This window comes from Astyanax mexicanus, chromosome 14 (assembly GCF_023375975.1).
Source record: "Astyanax mexicanus isolate ESR-SI-001 chromosome 14, AstMex3_surface, whole genome shotgun sequence".
NCBI classification, from domain to species: Eukaryota; Metazoa; Chordata; class Actinopteri; order Characiformes; family Acestrorhamphidae; genus Astyanax; species Astyanax mexicanus.
The window spans coordinates 40616138-40632452 of NC_064421.1; the positions used below are offsets into that span (position 1 = coordinate 40616138).

The 16315-nt window shown below is 39.0% G+C and overlaps 1 protein-coding gene across 1 annotated transcript; it reads left to right on the forward strand.

The window, feature by feature from the left end:
• Nucleotides 1-591: 591 nt before the first annotated feature.
• Nucleotides 592-15194, forward strand: gpr26 (G protein-coupled receptor 26). The gene is made up of 3 exons (XM_007230628.3): nucleotides 592-1326; nucleotides 9430-9543; nucleotides 13731-15194. Exons 1-3 carry the CDS (start codon nucleotides 629-631, stop codon nucleotides 14026-14028), a joined length of 1110 nt encoding a protein of 369 aa, XP_007230690.3. The 5' UTR covers nucleotides 592-628; the 3' UTR covers nucleotides 14029-15194.
• Nucleotides 15195-16315: the final 1121 nt, after the last annotated feature.

The window sequence follows — 16315 nt, forward strand, 5'->3', positions numbered from 1 at the left end:
TCTCTTAAAATTTGTGACTTGAGGATTCCGGCGAGGCTGGTCACGTGGGGGCATTTCCAAGTGTGCGGAGGTGGTGCGTGTGTGTGTGTGTGTGTGTGTGTGTGAGAGAGAGACATTTCTGGCATATAAAAGCGCGCGGCTTCCAGAGCGAGATCCCCAGAAGCGCATAAGCACCGCGCGCACAGGTGGAGCCGGGACGAGCTCGCGCATTGCGCAATTACGCGAGACAGAGGGGAAACCGGAGGAGCTCGAGAACCGTAAGAAGCACGCGCGTGCCCGGGAGAGGGGCTCGATGCGCGCGGTGCTCTCAGTGCAGCGGTCTCCTGTCTATGGATTTTCCCGTCACGAGCCGGAGGAGGACCGGGACTAGCACAGGACGGCAGTCATGGAGCGCGCGGCGCTGCAGGAGCGCGGACACGACGGCGCCTCTGCGGCGGCAGGAGGAGTCGTCCCGCGCGGCGCTGGCACGTGCGCTCTGAGACGGTGCAGCCTGTTAACGAGCATGGCCTGTCATGCTGCCCAGAGGTGCGGTCCAGCACGCGGAGGTCTGACCACGCGCGCCCACGCCAAATAAAGGACCAACGCAAAAAAAAAAAAGAAACAACAACAACAAGAAAGGAAAAGCGCCATGCACGCGCTGGACGTCGCGCTCTCGGCGCTACTTGTGGCCATCATCGTGGTGTCGCTCCTGGCCAACGTGCTCGTACTCGTGTGCTTCGTGTACAGCGCGGAGATCCGGCGGCAGGTGCCCGGGCTGTTCGTGCTCAACCTCACGGGCTGCAACCTGTTGCTCGCCTCCTCCAGCATGCCGCTGACCGTGGCCGGGCTATTGGGTCACGCGCCCCCGCCGGGCGGCCACGGCCTGTGCCAGCTGGTGGGCTTCCTGGACACGTTCCTGACGGCCAACTCCATGCTCAGCATGGCGGCGCTCAGCATCGACCGCTGGGTGGCCGTGGTGTTCCCGCTCAGCTACCACTCCCGCATGCGCCGGCGGGACGCGGTGATTGCGCTCGCCTACGCGTGGCTCCACTCGCTGGGCTTCGCCGTGGCGCCCGCGTGCCTCTCGTGGCTCGGTTACCACCGGCAGTACGCTTCGTGCACGCTGTGCAACGGACGCGCAGTGCGTGCCGCGGGCGGGCCCTCGCCTTCGTCGCGCGCGCACTTCGCCGCCTACACCGTGGCACTCCACGCGCTCACCTTCCTGCTCGTGCTGGTGGTGCTGTGCGTCACGTACCTCAAGGTGCTGCAGGTGGCGCGCTTCCACTGCAAGCGCATCGACGTCATCACCATGCAGACGCTCGTGCTGCTCGTGGACATCCACCCCAGGTAAGTGTTTAATCAATATTTTAAATAGTAGATTTGTATAATAATTGCTTTTTCTTTTAACTTTGGCTATTTAAATCATGCAATTGAGGGGGAAAAAATTTAAATGGATGAATAAATTATGTAGTGTTTGATTTTTGGTATTCATTATTCAGCCTTTAGCCAAATTTTTTAATTTGACAAAAATAATTATTGATTAACACAAAAAAATGTAATTTGGTTCATCTATAGTCCACAGTTTAAACCGTGAAGGCTGGAGAGTGTGTCTGGTTTTCACCAGAACACATAAATATAAATTAGCCTAAAGTCATGTGCTGAGTTTTAGCCCCTAGCTGTTGCAAGTATGTATGCATCAGCATACAGCTCTGAAAAAAAAATAAGTTCTGAATTAGTTTCTCTGATTTTTCTATTTATATGTATATGTTTGAGTAAAATGAATATTGTTTTTTTTTATTCTATAAACTACAGACAACATTTGTCCCAAATTCCAAATATAAATATGGTCATTTAGAGCATTTATTTGCAGAAAATGAGAAATGTCTGAAATAATAAAAAGATGCAGAGCTTTAAGATCCTCAAATAATCCAAAGAAAACAAGTTCATATTCATAAAGTTTTAAGAGTTCAGAAATCAATATTTGGTGGAATAACCCTGGTTTTTAATCACAGTTTTCATGCATCTTGGCATGTTCTCCTCCACCAGTCTTACACACTGCTTTTGGATAACATTATGCCTTTACTCCTGGTGCAAAAAATACAGCTTGGTTTGATGGCTTGTGATGTATCATTTTAGTGGTCTATTAGAGTTGTATTCTATTGAACTCAATGTAGTTTTTTTTTTTACCACTTCACCAAGATTAATTAGGGCTTTTGCTACAGAGTGAGGTTTATGCAAATTAATGTTACATAAATATAATAAATCGACACTGTGATGCAACAGTTTTGGGGATTTGGAAGTTCTCTGTTTTCATGCACTGTTTTTGGTTATGCCAGATTTTCTTTTAAAGATGGAGGCAACAAAGAGTTGTACAGATTGTGAGTTTAATGTCTCAAACACTAGAGCTAAATAATCTTTTCTAATAAAAATAAAAATGATTTCAGCTCTTCTAGGAACTGTAAATCAAAAGTTCCTAGATGAGCTGCTGTAGTGCATATTGTACTTCAGTAGTACAGACTGTTTTTATCTTGGATTCACTGTAAATAGGGCTCTTCACTATATTGTGCAGGAGGTTATAATGTTATAGCTGATCAGTGTGGGTGAGTTTTAAGTCAGCAAGATTTCTGTTCTTTTTTGAGAACAGGAAAATGTTTGAAAGTCTCGGGCAGGCGTCCATATACCTGGGAACCCTGCCAGCAGCCTATGTGTACTGCAATCACATTCGTCTTCACACTGCCTCGAGTTTAGCTCTAAAAAAAGATTTTTGACATTTAAATCCCTGCACTGTTTTGTCAAATCTGTGTGGACAAAATTAGGTTAATCAGAATGTTCTCATTATTTTCTATAAATTAATAATATTATTTACATCATTTGAATAAAAGAGCAAGTAGACCTGAACATGAAATGCTCATGATTTCCATTAAGCTGAGAACAATATTGTACTAGTAACAGTTTACACTGCAAGAAAAAAATATATTATATATATATATATATATATATATATATATATATATATATATATATATATATATTTATTTGGATTTATAGAGAACAGAACATTTTCAACAATATCAGAGTGTGGCTAAAGACTCCGGCAGATCTATCTATCTATCTATCTATCTATCTATCTATCTATCTATCTATCTATCTATCTATCTATCTATCTATCTATCTATCTATCTATCTATCTATCTATCTATCTATCTATCTATCTATCTATCTATCTATCTATCTATCTATCTATCTATCTATCTATCTATCTATCTATCTATCTATCTATCTATCTATCTGAGGCACCCAGAAACACTGGAATCCAACCACTCATTCTTTTCTTTTATCTGAGGCACCCAGAAACACTGGAATCCAACCACTCATTCTTTTCTTTTTGTTTTTTGTCATACTGATATTTTTCCGATTAGCAAACAAACTTTCTTATCAGACAAAGATAACATGAGGAAAAAAACAGTATAAAAAGCATGTAAGATGAGCCTTTGTGTTCTTTTTGGTCAGCAGTGTTTTTTTTTTCTTTGGAACTTTACCATGGAGACCATTTTCAACCAGTCTCTTTCTTATTATTGATTCATTATCACTGACCTCAACTGAGGCAAGTGAGACCTGCAGTTCTTTAAATGCTGTTCTGGGTTTTTTTTTATGACCTCCTGGATGAGTTGTCCATGCCCTTTTGAAATAATTTGAAATAATTAGAAATAATTATTTCGGTTCACCGGTGTTCCATGTTTTCTCCATTTGTGAACAATAGCTCTCACTATGGCGGTCACTAAGTCCCAAAGCATTAGAAATGACTGTTTTCTCATCTGTTTTTGAATTTATGCATTATGTCTTGCTTTTTGGTATCTTCAAGCTGCTTCATGTTGTCAGATAGGTTCTATTTAAGTGATTTATTTCTTGATTTTACAGGTCTGGCAGTAATCAGGCCTGGTTGTGGTTAGTAGTGAAATTGAACTTAGCTTTCTAAAAAGTGTGATTAATCACAGTTAATTTATTTTATTATTTACCTTTTATAAAAAAACATAATATTTAAAGAGTGCTTTTTATATTTACTCAGACTATTTTTTTGTTCGATATTAAAGTTTGTTTGATAATCAGAAAAATGTAAGTATGACAAAAATGCAAAAACCAAAGAAATCTGTAGAAGAAAAAAAAAATTCACGCCACTGTATTAAGACGATTTAAGGCTTCATATATTAGCTGAAAAATTTTATACACAAATGTATAAATAATGCAGTTATTAAAGGGGATGGTTCTGTATGTTCCTATGTGTTCTTCCCACACCTTCCTTTTGCAAAGGGACAGAGTATACCTGACTGCTTCTGCTCAGCCACACATTTGGCTAGGCTCAGACACATCTCCCACTCACTCATACACACACTGCAGCGTGAGAGAGGCAGCAAAGCAATATATCATCCGTCCTCCGCCAGCAGGTTACTAATATTAAAGTGTCAGGCTGGGGAAACTTTCCCTTCTCTGAAGCACAGCGCTCTCGCTTTTATTGCTTGCTTGTCAGTTTATACAGCGTGTAATATTCTGGACAGGGAATTTAAGCTTGTGATTAAGGAATAAAGCATGGCAGCTAGAGAGTTGGGTCAAATTTAAGCAGAGCTTGAGAAGCTAAACCCAGCTTATTAGTCAAGCTGACAAATTTACCTCACAAGACTTACTTACTCTGTAATCAAGTCATTTTTACTTTCTTTTAAAGGGGAATTTCTCTGAAATCAAGATGTACAGTACCAGATACAAGTTTGAACACACCTTCTTATTCAATATTTAATATTTAATATTCAATCTTAATGAATACTGAAGTCACCCAGACTATGAAGTAACACATAAGTAATCAATTTAAAAGTGATAAACAATTATCTGGGGAGCTGATAACTTGCGGTTACTCTGTTGAACTCTGTTGAACTTAGTCTTCCCTACTCTTGGTTCTCCTTTCATGGGACGCTCCTGATGAGAGCCAGTTTCATCATAGTGTTTTTAATGGTCTTTGTGACTGAACTTGAGTTCTTGAGTTCTTGAAGTTCTTGACCTCCATTTCTTACAGTTATTTTTTTAATTTTGAAACATTTTTGTGGGGATTTGAATGGTTTCCAGTAGGCGTAGGTATCGTCACTAATTTCCCAGACCGAGTCTGATTCAAAAGGTCCCGATTCGATTAAAAATCGATTCATTTAGGTAAATTTTAGTTACAATAAAAATGTTGTAATTATAGAAGTAGCAATCATGCTTCCATTATTAAAATATTAGTGTTTATATTAGATAGTCTTAACACAACAGTTACATTCTTCTTTTAATATCATTTAATGTAGCTTAGTTAATTGAGACACCGTGCTTCACATCTTTACACAGGTGTAAAATGGCCACTTTACTCAGTTGTTTACATGTGGGTAAAATAGAATAGAGAGGCTAGTAAACCCAGCTAAAGGGGGTTTAACTTAAATGGTGAAACTGCTAACCCGCTAAGCTAATGGTGGATTCAGCCGATCAGGTCTTACTTTAAAGCAGCACTAGGTAGGATTTTCTTGATTTTTGATTTTTTTTAAAGAAGTAAAATTACAGCTTGAAACTCACTGCAGGGCTGCATTGAGGTGTAATAGCAGGAATAGCGGTGCTCTCGTGTCTGTGCCGGAGCTCCTCTGAGCTCAAACCAGACTCTGTAAGTTTTCCGAGGCGGCCGCGACCAACGCTCGCGAGAACTGCGACCTGCTTTCCGACCTTTAGTTCTAACAGTTCTACAAGGACTACTGGTTCATTCTTTACAAACTAACATACAGACACTCTGGCAGAAGCTGGAAAGAGACCGAATATGTCTGTGAAAGCCAGAAAACGAGAAAGAGAAACTAATCCGCCTGAAACATTTATTACACTCTGCAACTGTAGGGGGAGCCCACGAGCACAAAATCTCAATCCTACCTAGTGGAGCTTTAAATAAAGTACAGGCGAAAACAACACTGGAAAACAACTTTAAACAGTGTTAAATGTATTAGTTTGATAAACACAGGCAGCAGTAAGTGGAAATACAGAAGAAATACTTACATTTTTACAGAAATTCCCCACAGTGCGAATCCTCTGCTCCAGCTCACTGGCGTTGTGTCGTTCGCAAACAATTCGTTCGAATAAACGCATTATTTGAGTGAGCTCGACCCAGCCAGATGGTGGTGCTTGCGAGAATGGTTTCGCGAGATAAACCGGGAAAATGGAAAATGGGCTTATTATAAAGTTTGATTCGGGTTTACATGAATCGATATCGGATCATTCAAATAAAGATCGATTTAAATCGAAGAATTGATTTTTTTTAAACACTCCCCTAGTTTCCATAACAGCAAGTGCAGCGTTAGTGAGGTCAGGATGTTGAATGGTTACCCACCACCTCATCCCTAACTCCTCAACCCATCCCATTCAAAAGTATTGGATGGAGCTCAATCATTCAGAGAACACAGCACCACTGTTCCACAGCTCATTTCTGGTGGCATTATACCCCTTTATAGAGCCCACTAGGCATTGTGCCAATAGTTTAATGTTTGTTTATTTGCTTCAGAGAGTCTTATTCTTATTATTGGCAGCTCTTCTCTATAGGGATAGATAAGCTGTGTGCGTTTATTCAGTTTAAGATGATTTGTGAGGTTCTTTACTAGGTGTTCTGTGGGTAGCTTTAGAAATATATTGTTTTTATTATTGTTTATATTTATAAGGCCCCCTGCCTAACCCACATGGAAACGCCATTAGCTCAGCTTAACACTGGACTAGTCTCAGTTTTAGCAGTGAAGAGAAGAATCAGAGGTCTGACAGGTGAAGTGCAGTAAAAAAAGTCATGGCTGAGATAAAATAATGAAACAGCTTGTCTAGGCCATACAGCACTGCTACTGGACTACTAAACAATATAAGTGTTCTAAAACTTTTGACAGGTAGTATATATATATATATATATATATATATATATATATATATATATATATATTTGTGAAAAAAGGAGACCAATCTGATGTTGCTATTTATAGATATATGTTTGAGTAAAATGAACATTGTTGTTTTATTCTATAAAACTACAAACATTTCTCCCAAATTCCAAACAAAAAGATTGTCATTTAGAGCAATTCTTTGCAGAAAATAACAAGAAAGATGCAGAGCTTTCAGACCTCAAATAATGCAAAGAAAACAAGTTCATATTTTATCTATATTTGGTGGAATAACCCTGGTTTTTAATCACAGTTGTCTTGCATCTTGGCATGTTCTCCTCCACCAGTCTTGCACACTGCTTTTGGATAACTTTATGCTGCTTTACTCCTGGTGCAAAAATTCAAGCAGTTCAGTTTGGTGGTTTGATGGCTTGTGATCATCCATCTTCCTCTTGATTATATTCCAGAGGTTTTTAATTTGGTAAAATCAAAGAAACTCATCATTTTTAAGTGGTCCCTTATTTTTTAAAGAGCTGTATATCTCTATATATGTTAACATGACCATGGTATTTTGTCCACGGCTGATCAATGCTAGCAGTTTGATGCGCTGCAGCAGCAGTAATATGCAGTCAAATTGACTCTTCTTATTCAGTTTAATAGCCCCCTTTTCAGTATGTTCTGCAGTCTGGTATTTCTTTGATGTTCTGCTCGTGGTGTTAGTCATTGTGTTGATTCAGTAATTATATGATGTAGAATAATACAGCTACGCTCTGACTCAGAAGTCTCAAAGGATTTGTTTGTTGTTTGTTGTTGTTATAGATTAAATAATTTAGACCGTTGTAATTATTCAGTAATTGGGTGAAGTTGCCTAGGATGGAATAAGATACATCTACAAACCCTGTAAGAAATGGAACAGGGCTGTTAATCCTTCATTTAAATCAGCAAAGTGGCATTGTGGCTTTTCATCTGCATCACATAAGACTTTGTTTGTTTGTATTAAACCCATTATTAGGTTACTTTAGATTCTTATTTCTAACGCCTTATTGCTTAGATGACAGCTTTGCACATCTCAGCATTTTCTCAGCTTTATGAGCTTTCAGTTAACAGCTGTGCTAAACTTGTCAAGATTTAATTACTTGCATTTCTTGCCCTTTTAAAGTGTTTGAGAGCATCAGGTAGAGTTACGGGTATACAGGGAATAGCTCTATTTGATTAATGTTCTAATCCATATTATGGCAAGAACTACTCAACTATGTAAAGAAAAAAATGAACGTAATGAGAAAGTAATGAACGTCAGTCAATCCAAAACATTTTCAAAGACCATCAAAACCATTTTGATGAAACTGGCTCTCATCAGGACTGCCCCAGGACAGGAAGAGTAAGAGTTATCAGTTCATCAAAGTTACCAGCCTTAGAAACTGCAAGTTTACAGCACCACAGATAAGAGCACCTAAATGATTCATAGAGTATTTTGGTTGGTTTAACACTTTTAAGTCACTACATGATTCATTATGTGTTCCTTCATAGTCTGGATTACTTTAGTATTAATTTACAATGTGGGGGGGGGGGAAAAAACATTGAATGACAAATGACATTGTGTGTCAAATATATTGACTGGTACTGTACATTAGGGTGACCATATTTTCATTTGGGTAAACCAGGGTCTGGGGGGGCCGGGGGTGGTGCGTTGTGTGTGTGCTCTTACTGTGAGACTGCACCGGAAGGGGGGGGGGGGGGGGGGGTGGTCTCCACGCTGACAGTCACACTGTCTACTGCTCTCTGGTCCAATGAAGGTAATTTAAAAACCAGGACATTTCCTCACTTTCTGACAAAAAACCCGGGTTGCCAGGGACAGGACATGAAATATGGACGTTTGGTCACCCTACTGTACATGCCAGGATGTGTAAGATGTGCAAAGCTGTTATCTAAACTTTTAAGAAGCTAAAATATAAAACATACTCTGTTTTTTTTAAAGCAGCGGGATATAAATGCCATCCAACAGCACTAGACTGAGGAACCCTGAGTGTAAACACACAGTCTACAGGCCTATAATACTCACCTCTGTTAAGCCAAAGAGCTAGTGCAGTTAGCGGCTAATGCTAATGCTGCTCCAGTCTCAGTGCTGGAGAACTAAAAGTAAACTCCTGTTTCATAACACTGTACTTCAGCGGAGTGGATTTAGTGCTCCTTACAACCCTGACTGGTAAAATTCATACATAAGGTGCCTTATAGTGCGAAAAATATGGTATTTGATTCACTTTTGCTGCATTTGTTAGGAGTAGTTCTGCTTCTGTTAAAGTGAAAGGGTGTGTGTATGCCTTTGGGCAATTACCGAGCGCTCCAGTGAATAGCTGTTGTTTGGAAATAAGGGTTTCAGGCAGTGATCAGGATCTCAGCAGTGCATCCCACAGCTGTTTAGTGCAGGATTCTCTTAAATCTGGCTCAGAGAAGTCTGTACAGCAGTCGGGCAGGTGTGTGAAAGTTCCCAGCTGGGTTTAGTAATGAGATCGTGATGTTCCCGCTCTGTGTCCTGCAGTGTGCGCCAGCGCTGTCTGGAGGAGCAGAGGAAGAGGAGGCAGAGAGCCACCCGCAAAATCAGCACCTTCATCGGGACCTTCGTCGTCTGCTTCACCCCTTACGTCCTCACCAGGTCAGCACGCTCAGCCGGACACTCCCGACACCTGTGGCCCCTGTAGATCTGCTGGGATCATTTTACACTTCTAGCTGCTTTAAACACTATTCCAGATGTTTCAAATGATGCTTTTACACACTAAGAAAATAGTAAGTACAGATTTGTACCTAATAGAGTACAAAGCTTGTCGCTGGGGCTGTACCTTATATTGAGGTACAAAAAAGTACCTTTCAGTGAAAGTCCTTTTTTGTACCCATATTTTTGTGCCAGTAAAGATTATAAAGATTATAAACGTTATCATCAACTGAATATGAGTCAAAAACTTGATGGTCTAAAATCGTCTGGCTTTCAAATGAAAAATGTGCAATTAAAATATATATTGTTTATTAGTACAGTGATACAGAATATTGATTGTACCTTTTGGTTGGTTAAATGGTACAAATCTGTACTTATTGCTGTTAGGAATGACTTTGTACTTCAAAGGGAACAAATCTGACCCTCTAAAGACCAAAATTGCACTATTGAGGGTACAATTATGAAGAATGTACCTTAATTTTTTACCTCTGTTTTTTAAAGTGTAAGATTCTATCGAAAAACCACTTTTGGTTCCATAGGTTTTAGAGATATTTGCATCTTAAATCAAGTGATGATTCTTAAGACCTTTAAACGTTTCTTTACATTCACACATCTCTATTAGACTGTAGATTTTACTTTAATAATTTTATTTTTTACACCCTCTTGTTTGGCCCTGACTTTCAGACTTTTCAATTTGGTACGAATCAAAATAGCAAGTCTAAAAAGAGGCTGTGAAACACGGTCTGGATCGACTGAAGCATGGTCCAGTTCATCTGCAGTGAGAAAAAATCAAACCAGACAAAAAAGAAGCAGGGTTTTGCTGAAATCCGACTTCCCTTGTCGTGCTGGGGTGTGTTTCCCAAAAGCTTTGTAATGCTAAGAGAGAGAGAGAGAGCATGTTAATGTTTAATGTTTTAAAATAAATTAGATTTTTGTTTATTATATTTAGTCATATGTATCTTTAGGAGTATTTTATCAATGCCAAATTACATCCTTTTTTGTAATTGAAATTTCAGAATATGTAGATTGATATTGATTACAACACAAGTCTAAATGTTTTGGGCATAATAGTGAATAAATGCTGCATATTTGCCAGTGTTGAATAGAAGTTTGTGGTTCGATTAAGCGCGCTGTTTCGGGGGAGGAGTCAACAAATCCGTTCTTTAAACTTGTTTGTTAATTTTCACTTTGCGAAACTCTTTGGGAAACTCTCGCAGAACTGGCTCGTACTTTTGTCTTTCGCTAAGCTTGATCGTTTTCGGGAAACCCACCCCTGATGTGTTACGCAGCAGGATGAGTCCAACAGCCTGTATTCAATTCAGTTCTATCGCCAATGTAGGGTTCTGATAACTTTTATGATTTTCCTTTATAAATCATTGGTTGTTTGGATCAGCAATTTCAGGTAAATATATAATATAGCAGATGAACACAGTGATATTTGAGAAGTGAAATAACGTTTATAGGATTTACTGAAAGTCTGCAATAATTATTTAAAGCTCCACTAGGTAGGATTGAGATTTTGTGCTCGTGGGCTCCCCCTACAGTTGTAGAATGTAATAAATATTTCAGGCCGATTAGTTTCTCTCTCTCATTTTCTGGCTTTAATAGACATATACGGTCTCTTTCCAGCTTCTGCCAGAGTGTCTGTATGTTAGTTTGTAAAGAATGACCCAGTAGTCCTTGTAGAACCGTTAGAACTAAAGGTCGGAAAGCAGGTCGCAGTTCTCACGAGCGTTGGTCACGGCCGCCTCGGAAAACGTACAGAGTCTGGTTTGAGCTCAGAGGAGCTCCGGCACAGACACGAGAGCACCGCTATTCCTCCTATTACACCTCGCGGTAGCGGCAGCGCTGCAGTGAGTTTCAAGCTATAATTTTACTTCTTTAAAAAGATCAAAAATCAAGGAAATCCTACCTAGTGCTGCTTTAAAACAAAATTAGGAAGGTGCATAAATTTGGGCACATTAAAAAAATTACATCAATATTTAGTAGATCCTCCTTTTGCAGAAATTACAGCCTCTAAACTCTTCCTATAGCTTCCAATGAGATTCACTGAGTGGAATGGTATTTTCTCTGGTCTGGACACTGTGAGCCAGTGAGGACTGCAGTATATGCTCTTGACTTTTGGGTTAAACAGGCAGAAGGCCTCCTGAAAGCGTTGTCTGAAGGAATAAGTCACATTATCTAACGGCTCTGCCTGAAGAGCAGTTCAAAGCTTGAACTCCCAGCTGCCCCTCTGACTGTGGGTGTGCAGCTCTGCATCTCTGAATCATTTAGATCCATTTCAGACTGAATATCTCTTAACTTTTCTGCCTTTGCTGGCAGTGTGAACGGCTTAAAGGAATACTGAAGCCTTTCCCACCTTATCTGTAGCATAGTACCACAGACTCTCTCTAATTTTAATATAAACATTATTATTGCATTATCTTAGTTCAAATTAATTATGGCTATTTTCTTAATAACAGGCATAAAATCACTAGTAGTCTAGTAGTATGTCTTGATAGCTAGCCAAACAAATGTGTCACCTGAGGCTGCTGCATGATTTAAGGTGGAACAGTAACATTTGAACAGTAAGTAAATATAGCTTGATCATTCTTCTATTTATTACTGATGATCCTGAGGTAATTATAATAATTATAAATCAATTATTATAATTAATCACAATAACATTTCAAGGAAATTAGTTGTAGTCATTATTAAAAAAAACCTTTAATTTTGAGATTGAGGTTGTTTTTTGGGAAATAATTGATAAAATATATACAATACCAGGAAAAATTTGGGCACACCTTAAATGCAGTGGTTTTTTTTTTTTTCAATTTTTAAACCCTTGTGTGGTGTTCGGGTCTGTGGGACCCGTTTTCATTTTTCATCAAAAAATTACCATTTATATTACATACAGTATGTTTGGCCAAGGGCTAATAAACATTGCTTCATTTGTAAATTTAAACTAAACAAATGTTCTACTCATATCTTGAGTTTAATTCATTTTCTTTTACATTTTATTAAAAAACTAATAAAAAAATAGAAGCACTTTTTGAAAGAAATGTAACATAAGAAAGGTAAAGAGCAAATATTCACCATGTAAGCTGTTTATATTGCTTGCAATTTAGGTGAAGCAAGCATGTGTAAAGCATTTTAACGTAAAATTACTTAATTTTGCTGAATTAAATACAAGTAACAAAGTAAACGAGTAACAAAAATATGAACACCACACAAGGGTTAAAAATGTTTTGCATTGTAGATTATTAATAAAGCCACCCAAACTATGAAAATAGTATTAAGTAAACAAAAAAATGTTAAACAGACCAGAATATGTTTTATATTTTTAAATTCTTAGATGACTGTGCTGAGTCGTCTTACTGCCGTCTGACAGCCAGAACGCTAACCAGCCAGGCTAGGCTAAGCTAAGTTAATGCTGAGCTAAAGCAAGCTACGCTAACCTAACCACAGTCCAGCCAGCTAGCTAAAACCAACACCACCCAGCAAAACAAGCAGAAATGCTCAAAAAATGCACAGCTTTCACCTGAAGACGACTCCACGGAGCAGGAGAGGAGAGTATTAGCGTTATTTCACGCTCCTAATGTTTACCATTTTCGCTTATTCCAAATTTTGCTTTCAAGCTAACTTTCGTGGTGTTAGTCTGTATAAACCATACACCGTTTTGTAGTTAAGTTTCAGTTCTGTTACAGTTGTTGTGGAACTACTTTTTGGCGGAAGGCACAGTCCATATTTAAAGCATATTCAAACTGAATTTCTTAAAGTTCAGATTTATTTTCTTTATTCATTTTGTAAAAAAAAAAACTGTTGTATAAAAGCAATAGAACACTCGAGGTCGTGTGTTATCACGAATAACATCACGGCTGTGATGATCTACAACCGAATCACAGCCGTGATGTTATTCGTGATAACACACTCCCTCTCGTGTTCTGTTGCTTAAATAATGTTGTGTGTGCAGTGCAGTGATGCCTGGTTGAGAGTGCTGACAGCATGTGGGAAGAAGCTGTTCCTGATCCTTTCTGGCTCCTCAGGGAGTGAGAAGTTCCTAATTATGTTGATTAGGTTGAGGTTGAAGAATGTCTCCTGTGAATGAATGTACTCTGAATATCTGTTTGGTTTCGTCTCTGTGGCTTCAGGGTGGTGGAGCTGTTTGTGGCGGTTCCGATCAGTCCGTACTGGGGAGTGCTGTGCAAGAGCTTGGCCTACAGCAAAGCTGCCTGCGACCCGTTCGTCTACTCCCTCCTCCGGCACCAGTATCGGCAAACGTGCAGAGACATCATCAACCGCTTCCTCAAGCGACGATCACTCAACAGTTCAGGCCACCGGGAGGAGAACGGCAAAGTGGAGAAGAAACCTTCCATTCCTGAGAAAAAAACGGAGAAAGCGGAGAAGCCGACACAGGAAAAGAAAGCCGGCACAGATTCCGCTGTTTAAAAACTGGAATGAAAGAGTGATGGAGATTTAAAAAAAAAATGTAGCAACACAAAACCACTACAAAGACGAAGCAGCTGAAGAGAAGCAGCAGAGTGAGGGAACACAGGTTTCAGACATTTTCTACTTTTCTACATTCAAAAGTGTTTTAGAAGTTTTTTTTTTTCTGTACAGAGATGATCACATCCTTTGAAGTAAGGCTACAGTGTCTTCAAAAATGAGTTTTAATGTTTTTTTTTTATTATTATTATTGTAAAAGCTGCTAGATTTGGGGGATGTTTCTGGATATGTGGTGTGAAAGTGGGCACATCATAAGAAAGGGACCAACTCTATCCACTGCCATTGCTGCCAACAGTACTGAGGCTAAAGCTGCTAAAGTAAGCTGGACGCAGGACTGTCTTCTTTAAAAAAAAGCCATGTTAATAATGTAGAGTGTGAAAGGTACACCAACAGTAGGCCAGTGGTGTGCAACCCAAAATATACAGTATGGCATGGGAAATCCATTCTAAGCATCAAATGTTGAGATGTTGACAAAAATATTGGCATTGTTTTACTTTGGCTGCTTGCTAAATTGGAGCTATTCGCTATATAGATTTTTGGAGCAGAAATTATAAACCTAACTACCTCCACCATGTTTCACAGGTGAGATGATGAGCTTTGGATAATATGCCTTCATAATATGTTCTTCATATTCCTTTTTCTTAGAACTAATTGACCAAAACAAATTGATCATTATCTCTCTTTGGTAAAATTGGCAATATTGTTTCTGAACTGTACAAGCGTTTTCAGATGTTTTTTTTTTTTTTTCCAATCTACACTGACATGCCAGAAGTCATGGGACGTCATGGGATAGCAGTATGTAAATTGATCATGAAGGGTTTACACTGAGACATTAATAATGAGGAGATCAGGCCCTGAAGGGATATAGTGAATATTTTTTATTATGTAAAAGAAGTGGTGAGCACCAGATACTTAGTGGTGAGCAGCAACAGTATATCTACTGGTCTTTACATGACTCCACAGACTGCAACGTGCACTTTTAATAACAGTTAGCTAGGTAACTAGTTAGCTGGCTATCGTTAGCTCTGGGCTTATAGCCACCTGTAGCTAACTAGCTAAAACATTCCACACTGAAATACATTAGTTAACATTATCTACCCTAGCTAGCTAGCTAACAACTTTATTTCACTGTGTTATTGATATGCTGTAAACTCCCACAGCTTCCGGGAGACTTGGGACATGTGGATTATGCCTAGTCTTAGACTAAACTGCATTTTGAATAGAGACTTTCCATAAAACATAAAAATCTAATGTATGACTAGACTTAATCACTTCCTGTGCCATTATGGCCATGATGAAAGGATGTAGCATTGCAGAGCATGTGCGCAGCACAATATAGCAGTCTGTAAAGTCATGTACAGACCAGTGAATATAGTATCTGGTGCTCACCACTTATATCTGGTGCTCACCACTTAAACACCACTTATACCACTTATGTTTACGTAAAATGTGGGGGGTGGTTATGTGATGAAAAGAGAAGATCTGCAGACCCATCTAACAGAGAACGTTTTGAAAAGGTTTCAGGATGATTCGCGCCAATGGTTTTGTGACAGTGTTACTAGAACATTTTACACATAATGTTCCCAGTTAAACATTAGGTCCCACTTTATAATAAGTGTCCCTAAGTACTATGTAGTTACACAGTAACAATCCCTGTAACTACAGTGTAACTACTGATGAAGTACACATTGTTACAGATTAATTACAGAGGTACAGGTTATGTAATTACACATGTGTATTAAGGTTAATTTCGACTTGTGTAAGTACACTCACCCTGGTACACTCACTCACTGTAATTACACAAGTCGAAATTAACCTTAATACACATGTGTAATTACATAACCTGTTCCTCTGTAATTAATCTGTAACAATGTGTACTTCATCAGTAGTTACACTGTAGTTACAAGTAATAGAGTAAGTGTACTTACACAACTGTAACAATGTGTGTGTACTTACATACAGTATATGTAACAGTGTGTGTGATAAGTTGAGTTTAAAACTTATCCAACAGCTATTGTCTAGTATGTAATTAGGGCTGATTGAGTTCACGCACGTTGTTACACATGTGTAAGTACACTTGCTCTATTACATGTGTAATTACACTCCCCCTAGTACACATGTGTACTTACACAAGTCAAAATTAACCTTAATACACATGTGTAATTACACATGTGTAATTACATAATCTGTAGCTCTGTAGTTAACCTGTAACAATGTGTATTTTATTAGT

Coding starts and splice junctions, on each gene's coding strand:
- gpr26 (XM_007230628.3), top strand. CDS start 629: ATGCACGCGCTGGACGTCGCGCTCTCGGCGCTACTTGTGGCCATCATC. Junction 1,327..9,429: donor CTCGTGGACATCCACCCCAG/GTAAGTGTTTAA, acceptor TGTGTCCTGCAG/TGTGCGCCAGCGCTGTCTGG. Junction 9,544..13,730: donor ACCCCTTACGTCCTCACCAG/GTCAGCACGCTC, acceptor CTGTGGCTTCAG/GGTGGTGGAGCTGTTTGTGG.